Source organism: Sus scrofa, chromosome 9 (assembly GCF_000003025.6).
Source record: "Sus scrofa isolate TJ Tabasco breed Duroc chromosome 9, Sscrofa11.1, whole genome shotgun sequence".
NCBI lineage: Eukaryota > Metazoa > Chordata > Mammalia > Artiodactyla > Suidae > Sus > Sus scrofa.
In genome coordinates this window covers 113,243,130-113,260,176 of record NC_010451.4, presented here as the reverse complement: position 1 = coordinate 113,260,176, position 17,047 = coordinate 113,243,130, and the positions used below count along the sequence as shown (strand labels likewise).

Here is a 17,047-nt window from a genome sequence, read left to right as displayed (position 1 = left end):
GTAACTCTCCTTTACTGATCAGACTCTTAATTTGATTTCTTTGGTTGGCACATTCTTGGAGTGAATTCTACGCCCCAGCTCCCTTTACTTTGTTTAATTTTTATTTATATTATAGTTGACTTAACATTGTTGTACCAGTTTCTGCTCTAAAGCAAAGTGACCCAGTCATATATATATGTGTGTGTGTGTGTATGTATATATACTATATATATATCATGTTCTATCCCAAGAGACTGGATATAGTTCCCTGTGCTATACAGTAAGCATTCTAAATGTAATAGTTTGCATCTACCAACCCCAAACTCCTGTCCATCCCATGCCCCCCTGCCACCCTTGGTAACCATAACTCTGTTCTCTATGTCTGTGCCTGTTCTCTTTACTTTTAATTTTCTTATTTCCTTCTTAAAAATCTGAAACTTGACTTTTACTCCAGTGTGCACATAAAAAGCACTTTTAAAAAAAAGATGTATACAGTTAACTTCAGAAAACTTGGATCCTTTTTTTTTTTTTTTTTAAGGACTGCATCCACAGCATATGCAAGTTCCCAGGCTAGGGGTTGAATTAGAGCTGCACCTACTGGCCTACACCACAGCAATGCAGGATCCAAGCCACGTCTGCAACCTACACAACAGCTCATGGCAACAACACATCCCGACCCAATGAACAAGGTCAAGGATCAAACCTGCATCCTCATGGATACTAGTCAGATTCATTTCTGCTATGCCATAATAGGAACTCCTAGACCCACTTTCATTTTTAAAAATTTTTTTTGTCTTTTGTCTTTTTTAGGACCGCATCCTTGGCATATGGAGGTCCCAGGCTAGGGTTGAATTGGAACTGTAGGCTGGCCCATGCCACAGCCACAGCAATGCCAGATCCAAGCCACGTCTATGACCTACACCACAGCTCATGGCAACGCCGGATCCTTAACCCACGGAGCGAGGCCAGGGATCGGACCCGCAACCTCACGGTTCCTAGTCAGATTCATTTCTGCTGTGCCATGATGGGAATTTCTAGATCCACTTTTAAACATGCATTGTCCTCATACTGACTGCAAAATGACTTATCTTGGCAGCATTTGGTGTCTGGTCATTTTCATGTGCCCACTCTTACCATGCACCTACTCAAGATCATCTAGAGATCTGTGCCCCTGCTTAGCTGGCTGGATTGCCCAAATTTACTGAGTGCCTCATGCCACACTGCCCCAACCTTGCAAAACAAAAATTGTATATCTCTGCAGAAATAATCCATTAGAATACACAAAGAACTCATGAAAATGAAATAAAACGGAGCCTGGCACTTAAAGCTTATCTATTTTAGATCTTGTTCCCAAAGCCTCCAGTTCCTAAAACTTAGAATGCAGAAGTTTATCTGTAGTCTTATGCTAGAATAGGAGAAAAGGAAAAAGCTGTCAATGGAAGCCATGAGATTCATTACCATCAAGGGCTACAGAAAAAGCTTCCGCTGTTGAGGAACCAACAAAACCAAACCAAATTCTCCTCTTAATCCCAATAACTTTCTTGCCTTTTTTCTTCCTTTTTGGTTATGGTAAAATACTTAAAAAGAGATCTATCCTCTTAATAAAATTTTAAGTTCAGAATACAGTTTTGTTGACTCTAGGCATGGTGTTATAGAGCAGATCTCCACACTTACTCATCTTGCTTAAGTGAAACATTACACCCTCTGAAGAGCGTTTTATATGACAAAGCTCTGAAGGGTGAAATGCTCTAAAATTCACTGGGTATCACAACCCACTCATCTTCTCTGGATTTTGAGCAATCTGCTCACTAGGGGTCGGATGTTGTGTTATTGATCAGGTTGGCGTTTTATAAAGAAAATTTAAGAACAACAAAGAAAAAAAAAACATGGTGAAAACGGGGGTGTGCTGAAAGGTTCATGTGCTCCCCAGCTGACTTCAGACAGTCACTGAGCAGCCACAGGGCCTGTTTATCTGATGCATACAGAGAGAACTGTCACGCTTCACCTTTGGAAATGGACCATTACTCCTGGTGACAGGTTATGAATTGTGGAGTATGGCCAGCACCTGGCCAGACAAAGAAGAGTTCATAAATCAGACTCAAAATACCTGGCCAAAATTCCTGAGTTCTTGAGGGGTTGAAAAAGGATATATCAGGAGAAAATGAGTTAATCCCACATGTATATACACGTGTGTGTGTCGAGGGTTGTGGAGAGAGAATTGACTATCCATAGACTGTTGTTAAGGTTCTAAAGAGAAGTATTTTTTCCTGCTATTTTTTGGTTGCCCAAAGAGTTTTGCTTCATCATGGAATGGGGCTGGAGTTAGGGGTCAAGAGTGGAGAATGTCTGGGATAAAGATTTTGGTCTTGAAATTAGCTTGGGTCTTTTATAGGAAGAGAGAAGCGATCCAGTTGCTCAACAAAAAATATAAATAGCTGATTCTCAGAGGTCAGTGTTTGTTTATTTTACAAATAATTTGAAAAACAGGCTCATAACTTTGTAGAACTGGAAAACAGCCACCACTTGATAGTTCATACTAGGCAAGTTTCTAAATGGATGAGAATAAATTTTAAAAAGCTTATTAAGTGTATGAAAACTGCACCTCAAATGGCAACTAAAATAAAATGTTGACACCCAATTGGCCTTGAAGAAAAATAATCTAAACCACTAGTAAGAAAATGGACTCAAAATATATGGTGATGTGGAAATAAAATCCAAAGCTGAATTTTTTTTTTTTTTTTTGCCATGCCTGTGGCATGTGGAAGTTCTTAGGCCAGGGATCAAACCCACACCATAGCAGCTACCTGGGCTGTTGCAGTGACAATGCCAGATACTTATCCCAGTGTTCCACAAGGGAACTATTTTCTTTTACTTTTTTCTTTTTTGGCTATGGCATGTGGAATTTCCCAGGCCAGGGATGGAACCCAAGCCACAGCAGTGACCTGAGCCGAAGCAGTGACAATGCTGGATCCTTAAACCACTGAGCCACCTGGGAATGCCTCAAAACTGATTTTTTAAATTATGACCTGAGAATATTTTCTAAAAGCCAGAAAACATTGATAATCCTCTAGAAAGGTACTAGTAAAACACGAAAGGCAGTGTTCTACTGTTATGTCATCTATTTGCAATTCATCCTTCTTTGATATAAGAGCTTGTTACCAAGGAAGTGAGAGTGGTTGCCTGGCTTTCCTCATGCCTTCCCTTCACTTCAAGCAGAAGCCATCAGGCTGGAAGCAATTCATCAGCACTGTATCACAAAAGCTTATACTTTTTAGAGAAGAAATCCAAAGTCTAACTCAATATATAGTCTACTAGTATAATGTTACCAGCATAATTTTTTAATCATTTTATTTTTAAAAGTCATGATTTAGCGCATTCTTTGGAATATAATACATAACATCATGGACAGAAAGTAGAGAAAATTTTAGTAAGAATTAAAGGTATGTTGAACCTTTTCGTTGGGATAAAGCACCATCTCTAGTAATATATTTTGTTGTATTTCAGAGACTTTTCAGAGTTCTGATAAATCAATTATTTCCAGATATGAAATACTGTACTACTACTTTTTCTTGTTCCTCATTAATATCAATGACAAAATTCACAGGCCTGGTTTCTTCTCCTCTGGGGAGCCAACTTCTGTAGCATCATTCTAGTCTTTTGGTGCAACTGATACCCTGACCAGCAAATTTTTACACCAGAGGCCAAAGTTATCCTCAGGCACTGAGTACCACATTTTAGGTCACCTAAGGATGCCCTCTGCTTGCTCCCAGCAAGGGAGACCAGTCTAGCTGGATAGGAAAGGAGCTGCCATCATCAGCAAGAGCTAAAATGACCTGAAGCTCTTATGGAGACAATCCTTTATACTTTTTTACTCTTTTTTTTTTTTTTCTATTTAAAATTTGCCCTCAATCTCACTTTTAAACTGATTTCCTTAGTATACAAATTTGTGAGATGGAGACACACACCTTACACATGTAGTTTCTGATCCCTCTGTACACCTGCATCCAGATCCAGACCTGCAGACTCCCATATCCCAACCCCTAACGTGGCCTGGCTCTGCTGGAAGATGACCATGTCCAACAAGAGATGCAGGCTTTCCTGGATGTTCATCTAGCCAGCTAATCTATCATGGTCATTTTCTGGCCCTTCAGAGTGTTAAAAATGATATAGGTTTTCTTTGCCAGGATAGTTTCTCCAGGTCTAAGTCTTTTATTCCTTTTCCATTGTTTTTCAATAAGATCCTGATGTCTTATCCTATTCGCAGCTAAGTCCATTCCAGTAGTAAACATACCAAAACTTTAACTGCATAAGCCAATTCTCAGGGCACATATATTTCTACATGAAGTGAATTATATGCATAGCTGGTATGTTTCATCACACCTGGTTCAAGTTCAAAGCCTTTTCAGAAACTTTAATAAATTCCAGGGGTCTTGACATTTAGTCTTGCTCTGATTTTTTAGTTTGATATTATTTCACCATTTCCTATGTCTTAGAGAAAGCGTGATTCAGTAATTGACCATCAATAAATTGTCGGATCATCTTTAAACAGTCCAGAAGCATTATGAGGAATATCTATCCTAAAGTATAGATTTATCTACCTGAGAAAAATAATTATATTTTAAGCTTTATTATGGAAACCTATCTTTGAACACCCAAGCACTAGTGACTGAGTTTCCTGCCTTCTATACAAGGCGCATAATGCATCATGCTCTGTGATATTAAAAAAAACCCAAAAAACTCAGGATACATGAAACATAGAATGGGGAGACAAGCATAAGTTCATGGGAAGTTTAATCAGATTCAAGAAATAATGACTATGTATGTATACATATGAACACTGGCAGTATATTTAATGAATTGTAGAGAGAATAACTGCTTTCAAATTCACTATATTGACACTGTATAGGAAAACCACATATAGTAAGATGGATAAGAGCCACATCGTGAAGGGAATCAGAACACACCATGTCAAAATATGCTACTTTTGAGCTGATGGCAACTGAACAACAGAAAATCCAGGAATGGCTCGCAATACCCCTCCTCTGCCATTTTTAACCTAAAAGCAGAGCATAAAATTTCCCATGAGAAAGGGTCCTTTCCCGTACTGAGAAGAGAATAACACCATTCTTATCAAACACTAGGAATCAATGCCAAGATAATCTACTAACAAAACCTACTAACATAAAACCCTATCTCATTAGTTTCCTAGTATATTTCCTAATTACTGTCCCACAATTTATCACCCCCTAGCCTAGACTCCTTTTTCCTTTGTCTTGACATATCTCCACAATTTATCATTCTTGTTAAAATGGTATATAAGCTCTCAGGCCTATCTGCTTGTTTGGGTCTTCATTTCTTATGTATGAAAGCTGCCATGTATACATAAAAATCTTAACATTAAATAAAAGTTGTATGTTTTTCTTCTGTTCACCTGTCTTTTGTCAGTTTAATTCTCATGTCTTGCCATGGAACTTAAGAGGGTGGAGGAAAAGTCTTTCCCACAGTCTCAACTGGATGGGTAGCATTTGACTGAGAAGTAAGGAGGAAAGCATTTGGAGCACAACGATTCCACTGGTTAATTTCTCTAAATTTGCAAAAGCCAGAAAATTTTAAAATGCTTCTGATTTTTTTTTGATGTGAGCTAATATCGTATTAAGCCCAAAACCTGAAAATTTTTAGTTATTTAAGATAACCTCAAGAAATATATCTGGAATCTAATATCTGGCACAAAGGAACCTTTCCACAGAAAAGAAATCATGGACTTGGAGAACAGACTTGTGGTTGCCAAGGGGGAAGGGGAGGGAGTGGGAGGGACTGGGAGCTTGGGGTAAATAGATGCAGAATGTTGCCTTTGGGATGGATTAGCAATGGGATCCTGCTGTGTAGCACTGGGAACTCTGCCTAGTCACTTATGATGGAACATATAATGTGAGAAAAAAGAATGTATACATGTAAGTGTAACTGGGTCACCATGCAGTACAATAGAAAAAAAAATATATATATAAATAAATGATTTTTAAAAATGAAACAATTAGTGATAAATTTGACAAAAAATTATATGAGTTTTAAACTAAAAACTAGAAAACACTGCTGAGAAAAATTAAACAAAGCCTAAAGAAATGGAGAGATACCTGGTGAAGATTCAACATTGTTAAAAAAATCAAAGTTAGAGTGATTCCAGGACGTATTATAAAGCTTCACTAACCTAGGCATTGTGGTACTGGATTACAGATAGATCAGTGGAACAGAATGTAAAGTTTAGAAAGAGATCCACACATTTATGAATAATTAATTTCAACCAAGATTTCAAGACAATTCAGTGAAGAAAGGAAATAATCTTTAACAAGGGATTTTGGAACCATTGGAAAGGCGTTAAAAAAAATAGAAACATCAAGCCTTAACTCACCATTTGCCAAAATTAATTTGATATGGATCATGCATTTAAAGGTAAGAGTAAACACTATGAAACATAGAAGAATATACAAAAAATATTTTAATGACCTTGGGTTGGAAAGAAAGCATGAATTCTAAAAACTTTTTTAAATCAATAATTTGGATTTCATTACAGTTCAAACTTTTGCTCCTCAAAAGAGACTTAGGAAATTTAAAAAGTAGCCCTAGACTGTGAAGAATATTTGTAAAACATTATGTCTGAAAAAAAACTTGTATCTAGAATATATAAAGAACTCTTACAACTCACTAATAACAAGAGACTGTCTTGTGCACCAGAGGAATAGCGGCCTTCCCAATTTCCACCCAATAGATGCCAACGGATCCCTGGTAGTGAAAACCAACAATAGCTCAAGACATTGCTAATGATCCCATGGGAAGCAAAACTGCCCCAGATGAACCACTGATCTGAATAACATTTTAGCAAAGAAGATATACATTGACAAATAAACCCTTATAACCTATGAGTATCCATGAAAAACTACTGAAAACAGCTGGAATGTTTGATATAGTTATATAATATACAAATATTAATACGATAAAAATACAAAAATACAACGAAAGGTAAAATTTTACACTCAACTGCAACAAAAATATTGTAGACACGAGCTTAAGAAGGAATGTAGTAAACTTATATGAAGGAAGTTGTAAAATTTTACTATAGGGGCATGAAAGAAGATGTAAATAAATATGTGCCTAGAGAATAAATTAAAAGAATAAAAAATTTAAGTTACATATTCAGTGAAAGTGCAATAAAAATAAGATTTTCTTTTAGGAATATGACAAAACAATTCCAAAGCTCACTGAAAGCACACACAGAATATCAAGGAAAATATGTGAGGGGAATAATAATATAAACTTAAGCTATACTGGTTAAAAATAGAATAAAGAAAAACGCATAGGAAAAAAATCGCAAAAAAATCGATCACATGTACTTGGATATTGCATGTTTGATAAAAGCAGTATTTTCAACAAATAAGCATATAATTGATTGATGAATGAATTACAAGCAAACCAGCCAGCAATTTGGAAGAGAAAACTGGGTTGATTCCCTACTTGTTTTACTTCTTTTTTTTTTTTTTTTTTTTCTTTTTCATGTTAAAGTTTAGCAATGAGATCCTGCTATGTAGCACTGGAAACTATGTCTAGTCACTTATGATGGAGCATGATAATGTGAGAAAAAAGAATGTATACATGTATGTGTAACTGGGTCACCATGCTGTACAGTAGAAAAAAAAATAATGTATTGGGGAAATTAAAGAAATAAAGTATATAATTCAGTGATGTTTAATATATTATGATACATTACTTCTCATCTTCAAATAAATTTCAAATGATCCACATCAAATTTTAAAATATGACCAAAAAAAAGAAAATAACTGGATAATTTTATGATTTTGACAGGAATGAAGTCTATTACAAGATAAGGCATAAAAGACTACTAAATCTGAGTGCATAAAAATTAAACATCATTAGCTAAATTTATACATTCTACATGTATAAATCTCAAAAACAAAATGTTCAGTAATGAAGTCTAAATATTATACTATAAAATTTACTCTTATTTACAAAAAAATTTAAATACAAAAGCAATATAATATATTGTTTATAGAAACATATGTAGGCACTTAAAAGTACATAAAAGTTTGAAAAGAATATAAAAAATCCTTGCCACTTAGGAAGATAAGATCTGGAGTGGTGGTCTAGGAGACTGGCTTTTCTTGTGATGTTTTATTCCTTGAAGTTAAAAAAAAAGAATAAAACCAAGAATTGCTAATTCTGGATGGCGGAAATGTGAATGAGAATTACATTATTTTTCTACATTTGAGCATTTCAAAAACACTTTTAAAAATAATTCAACAATTTTTGAAGTAAAATAAATGAACACTTACATGTATCATGTTAGAAGACAAACTACACATAAATGGACTATCCATGTAAGTTCAATAATCCTAATAGAAAAAAAAAATGTGTTCACAGAACTGAGATGAACAATTCAACAAAGACAGAGAGGATCATTTTAAAACAGATTTATAAAGCCTGTAATTATAAGGAAAGATGCTCTATTTTCCTAATAATAAAATGATAACTTCCCTAATAATGAAATTGAAATGACAATTTTCCCCACTAGATTGGCAGGAAACTTTTTTTTAATTTATTTTTTATTGTTATTTCCCCCAATACACTTTTTTTTCCCCCACTCTACAGCATGGGGACCTAGTTACACATACATGTATACTTAAATTTTTTCTCCCACTGTAGTGCTGCATTGAAAGTATCTAGACATAGTTCTCAGTGCTACACAGCAGGATCTCATTGTAAATCCATTCCATGAGCAATAGTTTGCATCTGTTGACCCCAAGCTCCCAATCCATCCCACTCTTCCCCTCGCCCCCCCAGGCAACCACAAGTCTGTTCTCCAAGTCCGTGATTTTCTTTTCTGTGGAAAGGTTCATTTGTGCTGTATATTAGATTCCAGATATGAGTGATATCATATAGTATTTGTCTTTCTCTTTCTGAATTATTTTGGCATGTGTGTGAATATATGTGTAGGTAGGTAGGTACATAGGTAGACAGATAGATAACAGATAGATAGATAGATCTATCCCATGATCCAGCCACCCTGCTTCTGGACATTGGGTCCTCTTGACTATTCACTCATGAATACATACAAGGGTTTTGGCTGTAACACTGTAATTTAAAAAAACCAGATACAATCCTCATATACATAAAATTGGAACTGGTTTCATAGGCTATGTCTATACAACATGATGCTACAAATGCATTAACCAAATTAATTTAAATCAGTATTTATAAAAGGCAATATATTTAATTACACAAATAACACATAAAATATGTTTTTCAGTGGATAGAGCAAAGGTAGAAGAATATGTTAAGAACTTTTTTTGTGTATATATACCACATCTCCTTAAACCAGTCATGTATACTCAATGGAATACTACTCAGGCATAAAAAAGAACAAAATAATGCCATTTACAGCAACATGGATGGAACTAGTAACTCCCACACTGAATGAAGTAAGTCAGAAAGAGAAAGACAAATAACATATGATATCACTTATATCTGGAATCTAATATGCAGCACAAATGAACCTCTCCACAGAAAAGAAACTCATGGACATGGAGAACAGACTTGTGCAGACTTGTGCTTGCCAAGGGGGAGGGGGAGGGAGTGGGAGGATTGGGAATTTAAGGTTAATAGATACAAACTACTGCCTTTGTACAAGTCTTTGAACAGACTTGTGCAGACTTGTGCTTGCCAAGGGGGAGGGGGAGGGAGTGGGAGGATTGGGAATTTAAGGTTAATAGATACAAACTACTGCCTTTGTACAAGTCTTTGAACAGACTTGTGCAGACTTGTGCTTGCCAAGGGGGAGGGGGAGGGAGTGGGATGGATTGGGAATTTAAGGTTAATAGATACAAACTACTGCCTTTGGAATGGATAAGCAATGAGATCCTGCTGTATAGCACTGGGCGCTATATCCAGTCACTTATAATGGAGCATGATAATGTGAGAAAAAAGAATGTATACATGGAGTATAAGATTGGAGTAAAATCTTATGAAGCAGTTACTTATGGCAGCTAGGTTGTGATAGCACATCCATTTTCTATGTTTCATATATCTGCACTGTTTTATTACTTTGGCAAAACGATTTTTGCAAAATATAATGTTTTTTAACATTGATTTAATTTTTTTTCTTTGTAGGAGCTCATAATCAAAGAGATGGGCTATAACTGGCATAGAAACCTAAATCAAATTTCTGAAGATTTTATTTAAAAGGAGGAAGAAACTAATAGAGTAATACGTGTTTCTTGAAGCAAAGTGCTATATAATATTTTATTCCAAATGTAGAGACTTTGTGGTGATTACTAATTGTGTAAATAAAAGTAGTGTTGCCTTAAGTTCTAGACTGTCTTCCTAAAGACAAGTACTGTAAATTTTTTTTAATTTTGTACTTTTCTATCTGAATACAGTATTTGAAATATTTATATATATGCAAAGTAGGTCATATTTCATCTAAGTTGTCATCAATTCATCCAATTCTTGACAGGATATATAATTTTTAATGATGTGCAAAAATTTCTGGAAGTACTCCATTCAAAATTGCCTAATATTAATAAGACCAAAAGTTATAACGACACACTAAATATAACCCAAACTGAAGCAATCCTCCCTTTTCTATCACAAAATAGTTAACTTTTGCTCACAGAAACACTGTATAGGCAGCAATCAAGAATTTTCTATGGTGTCTTTTGATAAGAAGTACCACTGCCAATCTCAAAAAATTCCCAAGACATTTTAAAATGAGCAATTTAGTTACCAGTTCCCAAATAAATCATTTTATCCACGTGAAGACTTAGACAGCCTTAGATACCTGGTATAAAGTTTTCCTCCTTTCTAACTGTCTGTGAGACTGAAGTATCTGACTGTTATCTCAAATAAAATGCTTAAAAGTTCAAGATCAGAATCATCTTCCATGTCTGTCATCTCTAGAGTAGTGTCCAAAGTACTCATTTGGTTCATTCTACTTAAGGTTAATTCAGTAAGGGATGAGATAATTATTTCACTCATTACGATCTGTTAATTTACTAAGAAATGGGCTCTACTTCCCACAAAATATACAAACTGAGTTTGTACTTGTATGACTGCCTTCCTATGAGGATAAAGACCTTTGTAATAGTTGATATTTAAGTGGTAACAACACAAGAGCATGCCTTCAACTAAGGACATGGTTCTAGGTGGCCTTTGAAGGAATAATTTAATACCATCTATGATTTGCTAATGATAGGGAGCATGTACTCTTTGTCCCTTGAATAGGAGAAAGTCATCATGGCTCAGTGGTAACCAACCCAACTAGTATCCATTAGGACTCAGGTTCAATCCCTGGCCTTGATCAGGCTCAGTGGGTTAAAGTATACAATGTTGCCATGAGCTGCCATGTAGGTCACAGATTCGGCTTGGATCTGGCAAACTTCTATATGTCTGGGAACTTCCATATGCATGGGTGTAGCCCTAAAAAGACCAAAAAGAAAAAAAATTTGGACTCATAAAGGAGATATCTTATTTTGTTCTGCCTTTGTATTTTGGAAACATTGGAAAATAAGAAAAATCACCCATAATCTTACTACTTTAATTAAACATATTTCTCCACTTTTAGTCTTTTGGGTGTATATTTTTTCGTTTTGCATAGTTCAGTTATATTCAACTTTTGGGTTTATTTTTCAAATAAAAAGTTGTTTCTCAATATCAGCTTCCTTCTTCATCATGCTAAGAGTAGCCGTTTCAAGATGATGAGAAGAAAATATTTTAATCTAATTAGGTGTTTATGAATATAGTTTTCTATTCTTTTGAGGATATTCTGGAATCTCAGCAGAGGGATAGATCTCCATTTCCTTCCTGATTCTGCTCTCATTAAGTCACTATGAATCTATCAGTGATGCCATATTCTTGTTGAAATGCTTATAGCTTCAGATATATTTGATAGATATTTACATATTACTTTTATCATTCATTTAGTCTCTTGCCGTTTTACATTTCTAATTTTACTTGTGCTTTCTCATTTTTGTTTTTTGATGCTCCACTGTCTAGTAGTTTCTTGCTACTTTTAAGAGTCCATTTTTTGACTGCTTAACAGTTACATAATTTGGGGGGTAAGAGGGCACTGGCTGCACGCAGAAGTTCCCAGGCCAGGGATGGAACCCTCACCACAGCTGTAACCAGAGCCACAGCAGTGACAACACTGGATCCTTAACCTGTTGATCTACAAGAGAACTCCAACAGTTTTTTAATTTTTAATTTATCCTTTGATCATTTTTATTTCCTTCATTTGACTTCTTTAGGCATACTGCATATTCCATTTGTAGCTTCTTGAGTTAAAAACAGATTCTTTTTTTTTTCTTTTTTAGAATGCAAGTATTAAAAGCTGCATGTTTTCCTGAGCAAACTTTACTGTATTCTATGATATTCAGGTTTTTTTTTTCCAAATTCTTAAAATACATTAAGTATTCCTTTTGATTCAGGAGTTGCTTGAAAGTAAATTTTTACTTTGCAGAATGTGTTATTATGAGTTTATGAATTATTACAATTTTTAGTTTTATTGCACTTGTTCAGAATGTATAATGTGTAATTTTTACATCAGAGTAGAAATTGAATTTTTTGGTGACTTAACAATTTTGTAAATTCCTAAGGTGATTTAAAATTGATATATAATTCTATTCACATCATATATTTATAGTGTATTTCATATACATACACATATATTTTATGTATATGTTTATAATGTAAACCTTACTAATTATAATTAAGATATTTCACTCTTTTTGGTTAGTTTTCTTGATCTGTCATAGGCTGACAGGTTAATTGAAGCCTGTAATAATACTATTGTGTTTCTTTTTTCCTTTCACTTTCTTGTAATTTATGCTTCATGGATTTTGGTGCAATAGGGTTTGAGTATATACGTATAGCCTCACTATGCCCTTTAATATTATAAATTCCTCATTCATATCTCTGTTGGCATAGCTTACTTTGAATCCAGCTTTGTCTAGTAAGAATCTTTGTTTAGGGCCACATCTGCGGCATATGGAAGTTCCCAGGCTAGAGGTCTAATCGGAGCTACAGCCACTGGCTTATACCATGGCCACAGCAATGTGGGATCCCAGCTGCTTCTGTGACCTACACCACAGCTCATGGCAACGCCAGATCCTTAACCCACTGAGCGAGGCCAGGGATCAAACCGGTATCCTCATGGATCCTAGTTGGGTTCATTAACTGCTGAGCCACGAAGGGAACTCCTCTTGTTAGTACTTTTAACTTAGTTTACACTTAACCTTTCTGGGTAACTTTATTTTAAATGGACCTCTTGTAGTCAGCATATAGAGTTTTTAATCCAATCTTTTATAAAGATTAGTTTTGTTTACTCACATGTTTGATTTCAGGTCTTATTTTTGGTTTGAAGCAAGAAATCATACAACATAAATTCTTACACATAAAAATGCATGGCCTTCCCCTAGACTGAAAATTCCTAGAGTTCCACATGTATTAACTCCGAGCTGTGGAGAAGGCTTGGATCCAAAATATATTTGTTAACGGACTCAAACTGAAATGTCAGAGTTTCCAGTGGTAGAGTCTGGAAGGCAGTCAACAATCTAGTGGTGATAAGTCTGAGACAGGAGTCCCGGTGGCCTGGAGGCACATCACCTCAGTCACTACGCCCTCTATTTCTGTACTTTGACTAATCAGACAGACACACCCTTGGTCAATAAGAAATGACATCCCTTCCTCTTCAGCCTCTCTGCCATCACTGCCCATCCATCCTGAGGCAGTTCCAATTTGGAGTGAGGTTTTAACTGTCCTACTCACTTCTCCTAGATCAATGTGATAGCTGAAAACAGCAATGAAAGAATAGTTCAAACAAGTTAAAAATTCAAAGGAATGCAGACAGACAATGCATAGGCCTGCGGAAGAATTGCATCAAAGGAAACCACATCCCTTCCTTTTCTTGTTTTACTGAAGCCTCATGTTCTCTCTGCCACTCTCCCAGAGCCATTCTTCATTTACCTGAAATGTTAAGTTAGTCTTTTCAAACATCCTTAGAGAGACATATTTATGAATTCTTTAAAGCAGCCTTTGAAAAACTGGGATTGCAGTCACCGGATTGTTATTCCTAAACTAGGCTCATGTAGAGGCTTTAAAACACTTTTTTAAGTGTCTCTAAGGGTGTCTTGGCTCACCCTTCCACCACAGTAAAGAGTGTCACCTTGGGCATCTTAAAGGAATGGGAGTGTGTGTGTGGAGGGTGTGGGTAGGTTTGTTTTATAGGGAAGTAATTACATTTTTAAAAGGCAGGCATGCTTAGAAGCTGTTTTATTAAGTAATACATCATGCTTCTAGTTACAAGCAGGAAAAAACAGCCTTGGCTAGATACAAACCCGGATGCCAGACCAGGGCAACCTGCTGAATGAATGCTGAATAGGGAAGCAGAAGAGAGCTACCAGAATGAAAATTCATGGTTTTTGGTATTTGAGACATCTCTTGACAAATCTCAGGAAAAGAGGCCACTGGGTAGGAAAGGACAGTCCCCTCCTCCCTGCCTCCTTTGCAACTAAGGAGGGCTAACCTTGAAAGTTCATTAAATGTGGCCTCTATGACCACTGGTCACCATCTCAGTTCATATTCAAGATTTGTTATTGGTAGTTTCTTCACAATGGATTAAATGACCCTGTTTTCTGAAATAGCTATCAAATCAATCAAGCTTTGCATATTCTTTCATGAAGTGATTATGATAATAAGCTAAAAAAATTTTAAAAAATGGAAAGGGTGGTAGTGAGGGGGAAAAAAGGGAAAATGTATCAGGTGTCTGAAAAAATTGATATGTAAATGCATTCTTCATGTTTTAAGTGGCTTTCCTAGCAACAAGTAGAGAAGGAGATAGAACCTAATTAGGGTGTGGAGTTTGCTCTAATAGCTCTGAAACAAAGATTGGAAAGAAATGGAGTGATATGGGACTCCTGCATGACATACATATATATGTGATGGAAACTAAAGAAATTCAAACCCAGGTAAATGAACATTTTCTCTTAGTAAGTGTCAAAACAAAATAGCATTTGGTTTCCAATTCATTTACATACTTTGGGTTTCTATATTCTTTATCATTCTTCCCAATTTAAATTTCCAAACTTTGCAAAGTAACTGTCAGGTCATTCACTGTAGATGATGGAAGGTTGAGAAGTGCCTTGGTCCCTGAAAACCCTGTACCTGTGTTGAAACTGCTGATCAAGGTACAGTCTCATTTGTCAAAGTTTTCACATTCTGATAGAACTGACATTTTGATTCAAGGGACAAGAGAAACCTACCCCCCATCTTTTCTTAATACTTAAATTTAGAGGGGGGGGAAATAAGTGTGAGGAGACATCTGACAAAGATTCATGTCTTTGAGTAACAAGTGAGTGATTTAAAATATCCACTCAGAATATCAGGCTCTTACGTCAACTGGCTCCAATTTCTTCCTTCCTACCTTTACTTGTATAAAACATAGTGAAAACCATGACTCTCATTCCAGTCAGCAGGGCTTAATTTGGCTTTCATGATTTGGAGAATCATCACTTTTCTACTTTAGTCCTACTTACATATATAGTGACTCTGCATGAAATGCCTCCCACTCCACCGCACCCCTTATTTTTTAATCAGCAGTGTTCCCAAACAAACTTCCTTTCATTCTATGGTGGTGGATCTGCAACAGAATACAAACCCCAGTGTTACAGATTTGGGTTGTCCCAAGTCCGATCAAAAACAGTTGTCTGGTAGTGAGTTATATACTCTGTGTGAATTCCATCTGAGTTCAAATTAGAGGATGGATTTAGAAACACATGGCTCAAGGGGCATAATGAAAATTGCGACTGGTAGGAAAATATGCTGAACACATTTGTAAGTTCAACTAAACAACTACTCAACCATCTCCCACATTTTTGACCCAAGTCTGTAGATCCTGGGGGATGTGAAGTTAAAACAAAACAAAACAATACCATCTATTCTCCATGTTATTTGCAGTCTGGACAGAAACTGCATATTGTCCCGTGATATCCATTTTCCCTTCTTCTAGGATAACAGAACTGCTGATTTTTATCTGGGTACATAGCTCCTGAGAACAGAGATAACAACATTTTTCAGTCTCTCTTACAACTGAGTATGTTCATGAAGCAAAGTTCTGGCTAAAAAGATACATGCTGAGGTTTCATAACAACCTAAGGAACTTTCCTTATAAAGACAGCTGATATTTTTGTTCCTTAATTTCTATGCTGCTACTTGGTACACCAACAGCACAGACCTTGAGCTGCACCCCAAGACCAGTAGAATGGAAGCTCCACTCAGGAATGGTGGACTGGCAAGGTGCAAGAAACCAGTGTCCAGGACAACGTGTGAAGTGAAGCTACCAGATTCTGTATTGAGAGTAAGGAATTCATTTAATACCCCAAATCATCCTTACGATTTCTTTTTATTATCAGTGATTTTTGTAGCCACACCTATAGCATGCGGAAGTTCCCAAGCCAGGGATCGAACCCTCAAAAGAGCAGTGACTGGAGCCACAGCAGTGACAATGCCAGATCCTTAACCCGCTAAGCCACTGAGGAACACCTTTATTATCAATTACATTTAAAAATGAATGAAAAAGTTTGCTACCCAACTCTTCAACTGTTGAATGATTTTTATCTTATAAAAGGGTGAGATTTAGAATGAAAGCCAGGATTCTTCTGCATCTTATTAATACCCCTCCCAACCTCAATATATCCATCTGGGGATACCTGTGTTCCCAATCAGTTAGCATCGTCCCACGATTCCCTGGAACCCAGTGCAAGATGTCCTGACCAGCCTCATAGCAAGAGATTGCCTAGTACCTCCCATTAATTCCCTCACATCTCAAAAGAGTGAGCTATGGCTTGTAAAAAATATAATGATTTTTCAATAATTCAACAAATCTAAATGCAGCAAAGTCCTGACACATTGGTACTTCGTGACTTGAGGTCTTTTTACGGTATTTCTTGTAAAATATAAGTCAAATATGTGATTCCTTTGCTTAAAACACTCCAATTCAACTCTGTTC

General features: G+C 36.1%; 1 protein-coding gene across 9 annotated transcripts in view; it reads right to left on the bottom strand.

The window, feature by feature from the left end:
• The window catches only part of TPK1 (thiamin pyrophosphokinase 1), a 373,809-nt gene that overhangs the window by 45,002 nt on the left and 311,760 nt on the right, over positions 1-17,047 (bottom strand). Inside the window, exons 9-10 of one of the 9 annotated variants that reach the window (XM_021063593.1) lie at positions 15,972-16,087; positions 14,299-15,679 (exon numbers count right to left, since the gene is read on the bottom strand). The exons of 7 other annotated variants lie outside the window; for them this stretch is intronic. In XM_021063593.1, coding sequence (XP_020919252.1) covers positions 15,987-16,087 — 101 coding nt within the window. In that variant the 3' untranslated portion in view covers positions 14,299-15,679; positions 15,972-15,986. Of the gene's footprint in view, positions 1-14,298; positions 16,088-17,047 lie in introns of those variants that run through there. One more of the 9 variants, XM_021063592.1, reaches the window with a different exon arrangement.